Here is a 15,871-nt window from a genome sequence, read left to right on the forward strand (position 1 = left end):
CAATGTCAACATAAGCTCTTTAGCTCACCGTCTGCTAACTGTGTGGTTGACATCTCCCTGCCACATGCTTTGCATGTCGAGACGATACAAGGAGTCTAAACACTCCACACCAATTTTAATGCTAGTCATATTTAAAGCTGTCTACTTTGAACTGAGACACGCTGTGTGAGTAGGCCTTACAGTAAATCCAAAGATTATATTTAATTTATTACATGTAGAACAGTGCTAAGCACCATCTGTCTCAAAGGAAGGTAATTCAATTCAATTTTTTGTTCTATCCTGTTTATTCTACTAGATTGAAAAAGTAAAATACGTTGTTAGCTGGTTTTCACAACAACTTGGAAATATATTATTTATTGAGTGTCAAGAACTAAAGAGCTTTTCTGCAAAGATATTAAGAATAATTATTTCTCCTTTTTTAACAAATCGGTGTTTCCTTTTGAAATGGAATTAAAAAAACATGAAATAATGTTCTTTTTGGTAATGGTTTTGCTATTTTTTTTACTTTTCAGTAAATAAAGCTGAAGGTTATTATGTGGCATTTTATTACTATCCAATTAATCTATAACCTGAAAAGGTTGATATCATCTGAGGTCTGATATGTTCAGCTTCTCAAGATTTTTTACTAAATGACTCCTTCCACCAAGACGCTGGATCTTTTTGAATTTAATTCTTAATAGAAAGTTTGGCAATTTCAGTTTATGCTGGAAAAAAAACATCTTTAAAAAAAGCCAACTTTAATAAAACAATACACAGAGTAAAAAACTTTAAAAAGGCAGAAAATACAGAGCGATCATACCACTGATTTAGATTGTCTACACAGAGACCCTTTGGATTTGAGGGAGGACAGCGCATGTGAAGACGTCTGATTGGGGGAGGAAGATCCAGGCTTAGGACATCGCTCAGCAGCACAATCTATAAACAAACATGAAAAAACACAGGAAGCTTCAGATTAAGTTTAGATCTAAATTTGAATTTCTCTGCTCTCACCTTGGAAAAGTTCACAAACATGTCATTCAAGTGCATAATCACAGTAAAGGCAGACAACCTGAAGATAATTCATGTCAATACGCTCTGCTGCTCTGCACTGCTCTGGGGCACAAAGCAAACTTCTGATTTCTCATAGGATAATTAGATTTAACCCAACCTGACAATGCAATCCTAAAATAAACAAGCAGCTTGCAGCCCTCAGATGAACAATGCAAACGAATATCAGAGATCATCCCACAGCATCCTCCTTGCTTTATTGGAACATAATTTAACCAAAGCTCCCAACCTCTGATATGAATTTTACTGTACGTAGAGCCATGTAGCAACATTTAAATCAGATTTATGTCAGCTCCTGCACCGTGTCATCAAGCAGCCACTGCTGCAGAGGAGCCTTTGATTTAGAGTGAGTGGAGGAAAGCTGCCCTGCAGTATGAGTGCAGTTCTCTCAGAAGAGCTGTAACCTTCATGCAGAAGGAAACAGCAGGACAGCAAAGCCAATCTGCTACAGGCCAACAGGCAGAAGCACTCACAGAACGACACTCATTTAGTGCCAACTTCAAGCTAGCCAGGTTTGTCATTGGATTATTGGTAATCGTCACTTTTGTTGCTAATAACGAATATTGTTAAAATCACAATGGATCGGGCAGGAATTAGACATTTAACATTTGAACCCTCAAAATTCAAGCAGGGAGGATCTAAATCTGACATGTTTTTAGTATGTGCTCTGTTATTGGCAGTAAAACAGCCACATTTTGTGTGATCTTGTTTTTTTTTTTAGCATTTGAAATCCTTGCAACTCTGAAGTTTAGATTGAAAAACGGAGAGCGTCTGCTTTCCATACACCAGCCAGCGTACATTGCTTTCATATGAATTATGATTAAACACAGATGCTTTTAAGGCGGTGACAGGTGGTACTCATAAATCCCATATGCAACAAGCCCAGGCGTAAAAAGCCCTTCTGTGTGTGCATCTGTACATATGAGAGCATTCAGGAGGACAGATTTCATGTTAGATTACAAAGTTTAAATTTTGAACAACCATAGTCATAGTTTAGAATCAGACAATCCTCCCTGGATCGCCTCCAGTTGTTGATCAGAGGCTCATATAGTGAATAATCTTTAATTTTGGTCTAAGAACGCACTTGTTTCAGCTCTGTTGATATAAAGGTTTAGAGAAAGGCTCTGATGTATCGAAAGCCATATTGTTATAAATATCATTGGATTCAAAAGATTTCACAGCAGAAACATCTCTGTAATGCATAGATTAGTTTAAAAAAACATCTATTAGAATAAGTTAAAATTTTAAATTAACATATCAGACTTAGAATAAAACCGTTTATCTGATAGGAATGGATATAGATGGGAAACGCCTGGTTAATGCATCTCAACACCAATCCCCTAGAAAGATTGGAAAATCCTAAGAAGACCTATTTGCACTGTATGACAAGGGTGAAAACTAACTATAAAAACTTCACATTGTCAACGCTTGTTCAACATGTTTTGCCTGTGCACCAATTTTAAAATGCATTACTTTTTTAACAGATGTAACAAACATTCATTCATAACTCACTAACATGCTTACATAAATAAATGAGGACACCTGGTGTCCGACCCCTTGTCCTCCAAGTTTATTGGGTTATTTGCTTTTATAATATTGCATATGTAGTCCTTAGCATTGCACTCGAAAAAATGATTAAAATTCAGCTCTGATTCCTGTTACTCTGAATGGTTGACACAAATCTTTTATATTCTGAGCGGCAACAAAGAAACATGAATCCTATAAAACAACACAGAACAACTTTAACTCAGGGGTAAAAGGGCTACTTTAGCCTAAATGACGATTGTGTTCATTACACCTTCCTCTTTTAAACAAAATTTCCTTGACGAATACCGAACCTTTCCATAGCCGCTAAATATGATCCACTTTATTCTAAATAGGATTCACAGCTCAGACGTAAGGCAGTGGACCGGTACCATTTCTTTAGATGAAAGCATCTGCTTTGTGCCATTGATGGTATTACACGACTCTCAAAACTGATTAGCTGCAGTGCAAATATCGCTCTAAAGTGTGAATTAATCCCTTTAAAGGACTAATTTTATTCAACACAGAAGATGGAAGTTGGTTTCTCTAAGACACTAAGCATGGACTCTTCCAGGAAGCAGCTTCTCTTAAACTGGTTAAGGTTTCGCATTCCAACACCATATAGATTTAGCAACATGTTTATTACAGTTTTAAACACATACAAAAGCAGGACGCTGTCTGAGGTGCAATAAGGCATAAATAAATGTTGCACACAGCATGACACAAGCGCTCACTGCTATGCAAGCTGCCTGTCTGTAAATCCAGGAAACATGTAGCTGAATCACCTTGAATACGAACAACTGATTTACTTATATCTGGCCATCCCCAAACATCATTATCATCCTGATGATTCAGAATTCCAACTCCAATTTATTCACTACTTTTTAAATTGAGCCATGTCACAGATTGATTACTGGTGTCACTCAATATAAAACAGTAATTATATACTAAATTCTAAGAAATAAGCCAAAAAAAGGAAGTTCTCTGACATTTACAAAAATACGGTTTGCACGGTTTAATGCTAGGTTCAGACCGGACGCGATTTTAGCAGCAAAAAGGCTTCTGCTGCCTCATTTTTGATGCTTGTCCACATTAAAGTCAAACGCGCCTCAGGAGCCTCTTTGATACTCCTAAAGCCTGTCCAGTAAAGTGTGTCCAGATGCGTCTGATGCTTCTGCTTGTCCTGTGTTCAATGGAAGAGAGTGGCTTTGCTATATTTGCTGTGATAAGCTGGTAAAAAGTAGTTTTAATATGTTTTTAAGTGAGAAAGCGCTCCTCAAAACATAGTCTGTGCAGTCAGTTCATCAAGATTACAATCATGCCTTAAAGTATTATTTTGTCGTTGGAGCGGCATAGACCCCAACGTTTTTTTGGGGAATTTTTTTGGAAGAAGGTGTTAGCTTTTTTAAGGTATGTGGTACAAACTGCAGGCATCAGAATAAGAAATAGCAAACTTATTCTGCCAGCAGGTTTCGAGATTTTAAGTAAATTTAGGCTTTAATAAACTGTTTCAGATGAGTGATCATACCATCTGCCTCAGCATTGCAGTGTCTGTCTCCCTGCCAGCTCCCAGATCAGCTTCTCTGATTGGTTGATATGACGCGTCAAGCAGGAAAAGTAAAATTTTTCCAACTCCAGCGGCTGCTGCTAGTGAAGCGCGTCCGGCACCTCAGAAGCTCATGAGGCGTTGCTTCATCTGCTCAGATGCATCAAGATTCGCTGCTCCTGCTTCTCTAGAAATGTTGCAGGACCTTTTGATGCGCCTTGATGTGAGTCAACCAATGACTGCATTTAAAATGGCTACTTCTGCTTTTACAATCCCGTTAGGTGTGAACATAGCATAAGAATTCTAATGAGCACAAATGCTGCCTCTATCACACCTGTAGCTGCACACTTACTGTCAGCTTGCTGAAAATAGTCTTCTACTAACTACCCATCAATAAAAGCAAAAAATGCTACATAAACAATCAATGTAACGTTATGAATCTCGGAGTGACAGGCTTTTCATAACTGAAGTCGACTACATGACTTTAATCAAAGAGTCCATTATTAATTTAAAACCAAACACATGTTGCTAGATCTCAGTAATAGGTGTTATTCATTGTCAATAAACCCAGCAAATGTAGGACTTTCTGAATAAAATAAGAATAAAAAAATGTTTGAAAACCATTTACCTTGTGTGGCAAAGTTGAATCCCAGCAACGTATTCAGGACTTTGCCAAAATTCTCTCCAGTGTATAACCACTCAGGTTCAAATCCCTGGATGGAAAAGCAAGAGGAAAGAAAACAGTTAGTCAACAAAAAAAAAGCAACTAAAAACCATCTCCTAATACAAACATGAATCCTGGCCACAAAACAAGGTTTTGTGTTGCTACCCTGAACCTACATTCTCCAAATTTCTACATATCCCAATCACAACTATTCCAACAAAGCAAAAAGGCTCAGTTGCACTGAAGAAGGGAGCTGAGGTCCTTTATAGGGATCATAATGTTTTAACTTTTGCTGCAGCTACTAATTTTCTCCATTATTTACATTTCTACTGCAGGAACCACAGGTAAATAAGATAACCATAATACAGTTTTCCTATAAAAAGGACGGAGTGAGGTAAATCTGGAGCTGCCGTGGACTATGGGGGGAGTTTTAAAGTGCAAAGAAAAAAAACATCCTCCACTGGTTAAATGTTAAAAGCATTTTGTTTCACTAATCTTCCAGTGGAAACTCCTAAACAGTTTATATACTTTAACAGTTTTTTTTTTCCATTTTCTTAAAACAACAATGAAAAAAATTACACCACTATGAGAATGCGGACACCTTCATAAGTGAAATCTGGTTTGATTGAGGTAAGATTAGTGAGACTCTTGTTGCTCTATTGTCTATGAGACCCAGCAGCTAATTTATGAGAATGGCATTGAGGCGTAGTGTTAGCTTTGAGGGATGCTCAAGTCTGCCCATAACATGCAAAGCAACTCAAATAGAATACAAATAGAAATACAACGATACACGCATTGTTATTCCAATAACATTGCATGCAACTGCTATATTGGCCACCTCTAAATTTTTGTTTGCAAAAAAACCCCCAAAACTCTCCCTTATGCCACCACTGGGTCTACAGCCCTTAAATTCATAAGCACTCATAAACGTCTATGGTCTTATGAAAGGAGTAGTCCCTCCCTTGGTTTTGCTCAAATCTAAAAAAAAAAGTTCAAACGGTTTAAATGTTGCAGATCTGAAAGTCCAAACTCAAATAAATCAAAGTTCAAACTCGGCGGAAAAGCTAAACCCGAATGAATTACACGACTAATTTCTTTAAAACCTAAAAATTAATCTATGATACAAATAGTGCTGAGCAATCTATCTTATATCTCTTTTTTCAATAGAGAAATAAGATAAGATTATATCTTTTATATCAAAACAGTCTATATTGTATTATAATTATACTTTTACCTATGTTGGTAGGTTATTTTCAGCAATTTTTTTATGTTTTTCAACATGTGTTTTTTAACCAAATATTCTTGTGTGACATTTGGGACAAAGCTTTGATTCAAGTGTTCCTTTTAAAAAGTACGTAATGGAAAAAAAAAACATATCAGGGTAAATATCTATCGCCCTTTAGCCATTCAAAAATATTGAGATAGAGTTTTGAGTCCATATTGTCGGCCCATAAAACACATTCCTGTCTCTAAACATAGGAGCTGAAGACACTCAAATGTAAAAACTTAAAATGTTACATTTATTGAAAAATTCATGCTGCGTCAGATTTGTCTCTAATGTCAGAGGTCACATCTGGGTATGATGCCACACCTGTGTGTAATGTCTTTTTAGATGCAAGTAACAGAACTATCAGAATAGACCAGCTGTTATGATGCTAATTACTACTGGAAACAAAATATGATATTTCTCTCCTTTTTATGTTTTCACACAGTTAATGGAACACAGCAGACATTACAGGCTTTACAGTAATATGTTAGTGAGATAAGAATGATGGGTATTTATTTATTTAGGCTATTTCTGAAGCTTTTACTGTTTGCAATGTGAAGGAGGCATATTTCAAATTGAACTCCAGGGCCCTGTTTCAGAAAGCAGGATAAGTCAGAACCCGGAATAAAGTCTGGTCAGTAGCAGGATTTGCTGAAATTAGTATTTTATTTCTGACATTTCTGCTGAGAACTGACAGAAGAAAAAACATCAGAAATGGCTGAAGTGGCCTGTTGATGTTAGAGAGCAAATGTTCGTTATGCCTCGTGTAATTAGATCATTTTTTACTACCTGATTCAAAGACCAATGAGCATCAACTCAATAATTTCTCTCAGTAAAATTGACAAATTAATAAACAAAAAGTTTCTTGTTTTACACTGCAATTTAATACTCTTACCAGTATTGTACAGGTTAGATGATCAAATTAGAGACCAATTATTATTTATGAATATTTTTGGTCATTATCAGCAATCTCCATTGGTAGAGAGGAAAGAGTATTTAGCTGCTGAGCAGGACAAGGAGGCTGAAACCCAGACAGAGAATAAAGTAGCTAGAAAATCTTTTTTTTTTTTTAATCTCAGGTTTGTTAGATTATATTTTACACCATAGCTTTGCAGACAGGTCAACTTTACAAGCATTTAAAGGTATGCCTTTCCACTCACACACAGTTGTGTGGCATTCTCTTATCACAAACCCTCCAGACAAATAAAAGATTAGATTATCATCAAAGCCAAACATTTAGATGTCTATCAAAATATGTTCATATATTTTCTGGTTTCCGGGCTCCTTCGCTAATCATAGCATATTAATTTTTATGCTTTTCAGGCGTTTCTTTTTGCTTCAATAAATTTTCATTTTTGTTGTAAATACATCTTGTACAGCCATTTCACAGGGGGCTTATGGAACAGAGAAAATTCCTTTTCTGCTGCATATCTGCTCTTCTTAATATTATGTCATACACCAAGGTTTAACGTTACAAATTATTAAATGCATTTGTAATAAAGCCAAGGAAAGCTGCAAAATTCAGCTGGTAAATTTAAACAGAAAAAGATCTGATAACTGGACCTTATCTAATCTTACTAGATTTTAATACCTTATCTTGATTTACTGATATATTTCTTATGTGCCCGCTGAGATATACCTAGACATATATTTCATGCACACACATTATTTCTTATGTTAAGTAAGTGTAGCATTAGAAAGAAACTTAAATTCTCTATCAAATCCCAGTCACCCACTGACTGGTCTCTACTACAATAAATTCTGTTATTTAGCAGGAAGCGTATTGCATTTTCTGTCACATACATTTTGATCATCTCCATAAGCGGCCATTAATATTTTAAGTTGTACTTAAGAGTAAGGTTCACTTCAAGGCTTCTCATTTCCTCTCGTTGCCATGGTGGATCACGTTTTCTAGGTTCCATTGATGAGGTCTTCTTATTTTGCTTGCCCTCACTCTGAGCTGAAATCATTCAGTTTACTTTCTTCTGAAAATCCTAAATATAACGAAGCAGGATGAGTTGACTCAGTCTGACTGCTCTCTACTCAGACTAACTTAGATCAGCTTCTAAAACGGAGCCCAGATGCACTAAACCTTGGACTTTTTTTTGTCAAAATTCAGTCCATGGGTGCCATTGTATTTGCTTTCATGACTTAACTCAAACTTAATAAAAATCGGATTCCCAAGGGGAGAAAGTGGCTAATTAAAGTCGTTTGCAGGTAACAGGAAAAAAAAAGGTTGTTCAACAAAAAAAACAATTACTAAGAGGATTCTCTCCAAAAGCATATCTACTCCCTTGCCAGGGCTACTATTCTAAGAGTAAAATTCCACCCGAATAACCTGTTTCTACCATAAGTAGATGCAGTACCATAAGTAGATGCAGTGGAACTATAGTGTTAAATAATGGCCTGGAAAACTACCCACATGAGTTTTCTGCTGGCAAAAACGCAGCTTAAGAATAGTCCAAAATGACCTGTCTGTAAGAAGAAAAACTCATGAGCGAGTTTCATGGTTCACACTAACAGCACTAGCAGAAAGAGACCCACACAGAATCTAGCATACATAAAGCGGTTTGCTTTAAACAAAGATTAAAACATATGTGGTAAATATATCTCTTTTTATTTATTTTATTTTTGCAATACAACAAACCTGACGACACTCATTTGCAATCTGCCTCCACATCCCTGCACACACTCTGCAGGTTGGCCCAACTCAGACACCTATCACCTTTCTTCCAGGAGATAAAGTTTCCAATTTTAAATAATGCATCTTAAATAAAGAGTGCGAGTACTTCAACATTTGTGTTTGTTTTTTTGTTTTTATATGATTTGTTAAGGAATTAATCATGAGTGTCTTTTAAACTCCAATATCATTTCTTTGAATAAAATAAAAAAAAGCTCCTATTTAGAATGTGTGCTTCAATTATGATCATTGCTTTTGAAAAGGGGGCAAAATGCTAACATAATTTAGAGAAAACTCGCTAACACTAAGTTTTAATGCTGAGGTACACTTGTTTTAACCCATTTAGGCCTAAAACGCCTGGAAAAAACACCTTAAAAACCTATGGCCGATTTTAAAAAATACCCCTAAAACCTGAAGTTTTTCTGTAAATTCAGCAACTGTGTCAACGCCTAGTAAATTATTGATATCTCAGCTTCTGTAGCAGATAGAACTCAAAATATATTTTATCTTTGAAATTCTTCCAAAAAAAAAAAGTGAAAAGCAGTAATAAAAAAATTAAAAATTCAACCTTTATTTTTTCCATATGTGATCATGTCTTCATTGAGAATGTGCAATATAAAACGTTTTTAAAATAAAGAACAAACATTACATAAATAACTATCTGATGATTACTTATTAACAGTATTATTATGCATAATAATGCATATGTCTGTGTTATAAATTGCATACAACTTACCTCCAGATGGCCACAAATCTGTCCCGGGACATATTTTGGGGGAACTGCGTCCTGAAGAGAGGTTTACTCTGTCGCCAATAATCTCTTCGTAGCCTACTGGCAACACAAGAAGTCCCATGCCCATACACAGCCCAATAAATGTCTTCATCTCCGTCACAGTCACGGGTGACCACTTTGCCATCTTTGCTCTTGTTGGAGTTTGGTTTGTTTGGTCACTGTACCTATTCGTCTCGGTAACAAGATGCATCCAAAGTTCTTCATTAAAAATATGCTCAAATGCCTGCAGCGGTGTGGTGTCTGCAGGCAAATCAACTTTCACTCCAGGTGTGCGGTTGAAAACACTCCGTGCATTGCGGTGGTAGTTCGATTGGTTCAGCGCGTTCAAAGTCATCATTTTCATCTATACCGTCATCAAAGCCGACACACTCCTCAAAATCACTGCCTTCCGACATCTCTTCTCTGTCAAACTCCTCCATGTTTGCTTGAAAAAAACTTCTTTCTTCTTGCTTGACTTATATGCTCTCCCGGCGTCAATGGTAGAATTACGCAACAGCGCCCCCGGCTTGAATGGTAGAAATGCGGTAATGCTTTCCCGGCCTAAATGGGTTAAAAGGTGTTGACCTTAATTAAGTCATGCTATGAATACATGTTGCTCCAAGTGGTAGTTGCACCATGCAAAATGAGGAGCAAACACATCTACATTTCACAAGATAGTAATAAATAAAAATGCTAGGAATGAGCAGTAATTACTGCTTCCTCTTTGTCATCTGCAAGCAGAAGTGAAAGCAGTTACCCTTCTTGCTTCATGCAGTCACAGGACAGGCACTATTTATTTATTAGAGCGAAAGGCAAAAAAAGAAAACACTCCAACTTTAATCATTGAGGGAAGGGCAGGGTTTATTGTAACCATGTAGACAGTGCCTCTCCGAAACCTCCTGCCAGTGACCTACTGGCTGGTTGCAGAACATCTAATTATGGGCTACACCACACTAGGTGGATACAAAGCAAAGAGGACCTCCCAGACATAACAAGCCAGCTGGGCAAAACTACTGAGCCATTAAAGTGAGCTGGGCAGGCTGACACAAACTGCTGTTTAAAGAGAGCGAGTGATGTGCTTTAGAACCACAACAGATTATTTATAAAAGCCTGGGAGACGCATTAATGTCCGCCGTCCTGTTAGGTTGTAAAACCGGCTGGAAGCGAGGAACACTTACAAGAACAAATCTAATAACAGTGTAATAAAGTTAAGATTCAAAACTGCACTTATTCGCAAACAAACACCTTTTGCATTCCTCACTTGTTGCATTGTCTGCCTGTCAGCAGGCTTGACAAGAAGCTCTATACTTTTCAGCAGACAAATTCAGCTGTTTGGAAACATTAAGAGTTGTTAAAAGAGAAAATAATGTTAGATGATCGTGATCATGAAAACTAAAGCATCAGCATTCACCTTAGATCACATCGTTTTCATGTTGGTCAGCTGTAAATGCTCAGTCTGTTAGGAAGCTTACGGCAGGCTGGCTACCCCATGTAGAAAGCAACTCCTTTGAAAGCTAATACTGACATGGAGTGTTCATGTTTTAGTATGAGTTAGTGGCTGTTGTCAAGGTTTGCTAAAGTTTTAGTCATTTTGTTGTTGTTTTTTAAACAAATATATTTGTTCATTACATTCATGGTACACCAGAATTAGTCGTTTTCCAGCCTGTATAGAACACAGAATAAAAAAAAAAAAAAAACTCTCCCACTTGCTGCTGAACAGTGCTAGACCGAAACTGCTGACAAAAGGAAGCCTTCTATGATTTTCACCTCTAGAAAAACATTTTTTATTTGCTTTAAAAAAATTATAATTTTTTACAAAAGCAGTCGATCACCATTTTGCACAAACTAAGGGAGAAGTCAGTAGTGGCTTCTGTTTTAAATAGTGGTGTATTTAAAACTGATGCAACTCTTTCATATCAGATACAGATATCAAAACTTTGAATATTTATCAGATAAAATATCAGCATCAGTCATACATATACAAATGACCCATTTGTAGTGTGGAACATTGAAAAGTCTTGATCAAGTGACAGTACTTAAACAGAACAACTACAATAAGAATGAGAAAAACTGGCCTGTTTATTAACCAAAGGGTTACATTAATTTTAAACAGAAGCAGAGTGTTACTTCGGCTTGCTTATATCTGAGATTTTAGATGCAGGCCGATATACATTTAGATACTCATTTTTTTGGCCCATATCAAACTGATTTTTTATGTTAGAATCGCCTTTTTTTAATCTACAGCTCACTGTTTATCAGCAGACTATTGGCTGGGCTTAAATCTGACTAAATAGCCAGCAGACAGTATTTATGATTCTGCCACCATTACACTGCTGCAATGAGCAAATTAACCAGAAAGATGTCCTACTCTTTGTAGTAAGAATGTTTATTACAAAACTATCATTAAATCTAGTGGATATTTATTCCAGTTTTTTGTCATACTCTACTATACTATGATACCTTTTTATTTGGTATATAAGGATATCTTTACCATGTCATCTATAACCATTTGCAATAAAAGTGTATTATGCTCTGCCCAATAAGCATGAAAAGCAGCTCATTTTATTGGTTATGTTCAAAATGTCAGCCTCAGCTTGTGTGTAAAATCACACCAATGTATTTTTACTGGAAAGGTCTGTTAGCAGGATGAATGACATGTTGCTCTCTAATAATACAGACTATAAGATCATGTAATAGAATCGCACATTCAATAATACTGTACTATTTTACTCAATTTTATACCATGGGAATCTCATAGTAGAATAAAGTCCATAACCCAATACCTAGAATAGATGCCTGACATGCAGGTAAAGGAGTTTCATTTACATAAAAATTAAAAAGAAAGCAACATCTTATAAGGGAGTTTAAAAAAGTTAGATAGATAGATAGATAGATAGATAGATAGATAGATAGATAGATAGATAGATAGATAGATAGATAGATAGATAGATAGATAGATAGATAGATAGATAGATAGATAGATAGATAGATGAGACTATAAAAAGCAACAACGAAAAAAGTTGAAAAACTTAAATAACTGACCTCCACTTTCAACGACGAGCATCCTCTTAAAAACTCCTTTATGTTGCCGAGGCAGTCAGCTTCAGTTCTCGGATCCTGGGAATACTGAACACAAAAAATACATATATAAACTCACAGCTCGGCTGAGTGAGAAAGGCTAGAATATGACACACATTAACTCTTCAAGCCCCGACCTTCAGCTTTAGTGTCACTCAAAATCAGATTTTAAAAGCTATCCAAGCGTTGCCACTTCATAAATCAAACATATGAATCCACTCCGACTTATCGTGAAGCAAATGAAACGCAAAAGCCACATTTACGCAAAACATCCGGCTCATTTTGATGACTTTCAAAATAAAGGTCTACAAAAACCAACAAGCAAAAACTACGCAGGGGCAGAAAAGCCATGACTGTTCGCGAAGCCAAACGTTTATGTTTGAAATACGGGTGTGACTGCAGGAGTCAATATATGAAACTAAACCAAATTGGGTTCGTAAAAACAGAAGCTACGACTTCCGGTTGCGTTCTGTCGAGTCCACAGCTATTTGACAGCACTCGCGGTGCATTCAGGTGCAGTCGTACAAAGTATGCTCAATCCAATAGAGCTAATTGGCTGAAGATTCAACGTTAACATAAGTGTATCAAAAACTTCTAAAGTCAAATCTGTGACTATTTCAGGTTGTTTGAAACTTTCAGCACAAGTCCAGTTATAATATAAATATAATAAATTAGACATACAATAAGACATTTAGACAGAGAAAATTTACTCTTCAAATCAATGTTTTTAGCATTTTTTACCACCATGTAAACTTAGACCTCATCCTTGCCTCCACACTCCTATCCTAAATAAATTGACTTTTTGGCCCTTGATGGCTGATGAGTTTCAGGCGACCAGCGGTACGTATAAAACGTGCAGGAGAGTGGGCCCCAAGTACCACTATTAAAGATTACTGCTTTTCCATAGTTTATTCTTTCATCTATTCAGGTTTTTACACCAGTTGCCCTCATGCAACTGTGATTCAAATCCATCCACCCACAGTACAGTCAAAGACCTAAAATAAATTACCATGGGGACTTGCAATTATACAGATGTCACATGATGTGGAACAACAGACATTTGCTGCTAAGGTGGCGTCAAATCACGCTCATTCATCAGGACCCACCATCGCCTGCAGTATAGTTGGTCTTGAAGACTGAGCTTGAAAACTACTGCAATAGACAGTAACACAGCTTGATTTAACCATATAAAAGAGAAGTGTTTGTATGCAGGTACCGACAACATTTAGAGATGAGATTCAGTCTTAGTGTATTCAGCATCCAGAGCCTTAATTCACAAAATCAACATTAGTTTTTCAGTGATTTTTAATGGGGACACAGAAAAAAGAAAAGAAAAAACACAGAACAAAAAAACTGATGGGGCAAGTATGTTAATTGAGCCAAAAAGGTTGCAGACTCCTGATCAAACAGATTAATACTATCATCCAATCTTGGTACAACTGAAGCTTGTGGTTAATTGCAGTTTCTAAATACTTGTTAGAGTAAATGGAAATAGCAAAATATTGAATTGGTCCGAACAAGTAAATCAAATGTAGTCTCTTTTTGCCAGTGCATATCATCCTGAGAAATTGGTTTAGCATTACAATGCAAACGCTGATCTTTAAAAGTAAAACTTTCTTAAAATAAATGTATGTATCCTAATTTAATAACATAATTATGATTATTTGCCAAAGAAATTGGTATTTTTGCTCTTAAAAATTATATAAATATCACATACCTAAAAGAAGATGAACTTGTTTTCCTTTTATTTTAAATGTTATCTTAATCAGTTTGAAAATTGTCTAACCTACAATGAGAAATGTTTTCAATTTTCGTACTGTATGTTTTCCTTACATGGACCATAACAGGGTCCACAGCTAGATTAGACCGTTGGCCCCGGTCTAGAACCACTCATGCATTCAGTTCCTTCCATTGATGAAATTTTTGATTAAGTATTTTTCAATATAACTAACCTCAGCGTGTTTGACCATCCAATCACAGACCCATTCAGTGACGCATCAGATGTTTGCAAAGTGAGCTTCTCAGGAGTGACAGTGGTGACAGTCAATCACACAAGAAAAGATGAATGCCAATCAGGAGCTTGTGGGCGTTCTAAACTCAGGTAAGCAGGCTTCAATTTGACCTGCGGTTTTCTGCTTGGTCCTAGTGCTCGACGAATGTCTTTGTACTCTAGCGTAACATTGTTTTTGGACAGTAAAACATGCAGGGGACCAAAACGGATGTTTGAAAAAGTGCAGGGGACATGTCCCATGGCTCATTCTATGAGGTACAACCATCTCTGACTTTTATTAACAGAAAAATTTTGTCAAAAAAAAAAAAGTGTTTTATTTGTTTTTAAAATTATTTTATGGTGCTTCAACTGATTATTATCAATTATCAAACCATTTCTCAACCAAGGGTGGCCATGGCCACTCTTGGCCCCCATCTAGCTCCGCCCCTGGTCTGACTCCACAGCTTTGATTCCCATCCTGCCGAGCTTGAATGCCTTCTTTCTCAAAATACTCCATTCCTCATATACATTACTTGGTACTTTTTTAAGCCATGCACAACACTATTAGCTGGATAGCCAACTTTCATTGAATTTACAATGAAAGTTCTTGAAAAAAAGGTTAAAAAGTTATTGCCGCATCACCCCAAGGTCTGTTTGCAACGTTGTTTTTATTGGTTCTGCTGTCAGGATGGAACTAATAACGGTTACAGCAAAGCTGTTTGGTAAATGTCAAAAAAATTATTGCGACTTATTTTAATTTTTGATATGAACTATGAAAATAAAATCCTATTTATGACTTGTTAACAATTTTAAGACCTACGAAAGACTGATTTAAGAAATTTTAATACCAATTAAGGCCTTATTTCTATATAGAAGAATTCAGTGCCTTTTAAGACTTTTTAAGGATGCCTGTGAAGAGACTGAAATTCAGTTACCTTATTCACAATGGCGTAATGACACAAAAATAGGCCCGTAAGCAACATTACCTAGGTGGGCCCATATGAAGTACAACACCCACCTACCCGCTCCCAGTCGCTAACACATCGTAGGTAATGGTTATGGTTTTAATCTACGCTCTGGATTACCCATAATTCCAAGTTGTATTGGAGAAAAAAAATACTCAAATACATTGTTCTTTTAAGATCTTTATTGCGGTTTTAAACATATTATATGAGTGTGTTTTTCACCAACCGTCTAATTAACTATACACAGTTATTAACATAGTAATTAAAAGTACCACTGTCTGCTTTGCTACTGGTATCCTGTTGAAATCTGCCGTGTGTTGGGATATAAATGCGGTCTG

The 15,871-nt window shown here is 36.4% G+C and overlaps 1 protein-coding gene across 1 annotated transcript in view; it reads right to left on the bottom strand.

The window, feature by feature from the left end:
• Nucleotides 1-15,871, bottom strand: part of arhgef6 (Rac/Cdc42 guanine nucleotide exchange factor (GEF) 6) — a 53,136-nt gene that overhangs the window by 36,319 nt on the left and 946 nt on the right. Inside the window, exons 2-4 of the mRNA XM_038289523.1 lie at nucleotides 12,543-12,626; nucleotides 4,746-4,830; nucleotides 800-915 (exon numbers count right to left, since the gene is read on the bottom strand). Of these exons, the coding sequence (XP_038145451.1) occupies nucleotides 800-915; nucleotides 4,746-4,830; nucleotides 12,543-12,626 (285 nt within the window). The remainder of the gene's footprint in view (nucleotides 1-799; nucleotides 916-4,745; nucleotides 4,831-12,542; nucleotides 12,627-15,871) is intronic.

The sequence above is a fragment of the Cyprinodon tularosa genome, unplaced genomic scaffold (genome assembly GCF_016077235.1).
Source record: "Cyprinodon tularosa strain WSP-4 unplaced genomic scaffold, ASM1607723v1 ctg27, whole genome shotgun sequence".
Classification (NCBI taxonomy): Eukaryota; Metazoa; Chordata; class Actinopteri; order Cyprinodontiformes; family Cyprinodontidae; genus Cyprinodon; species Cyprinodon tularosa.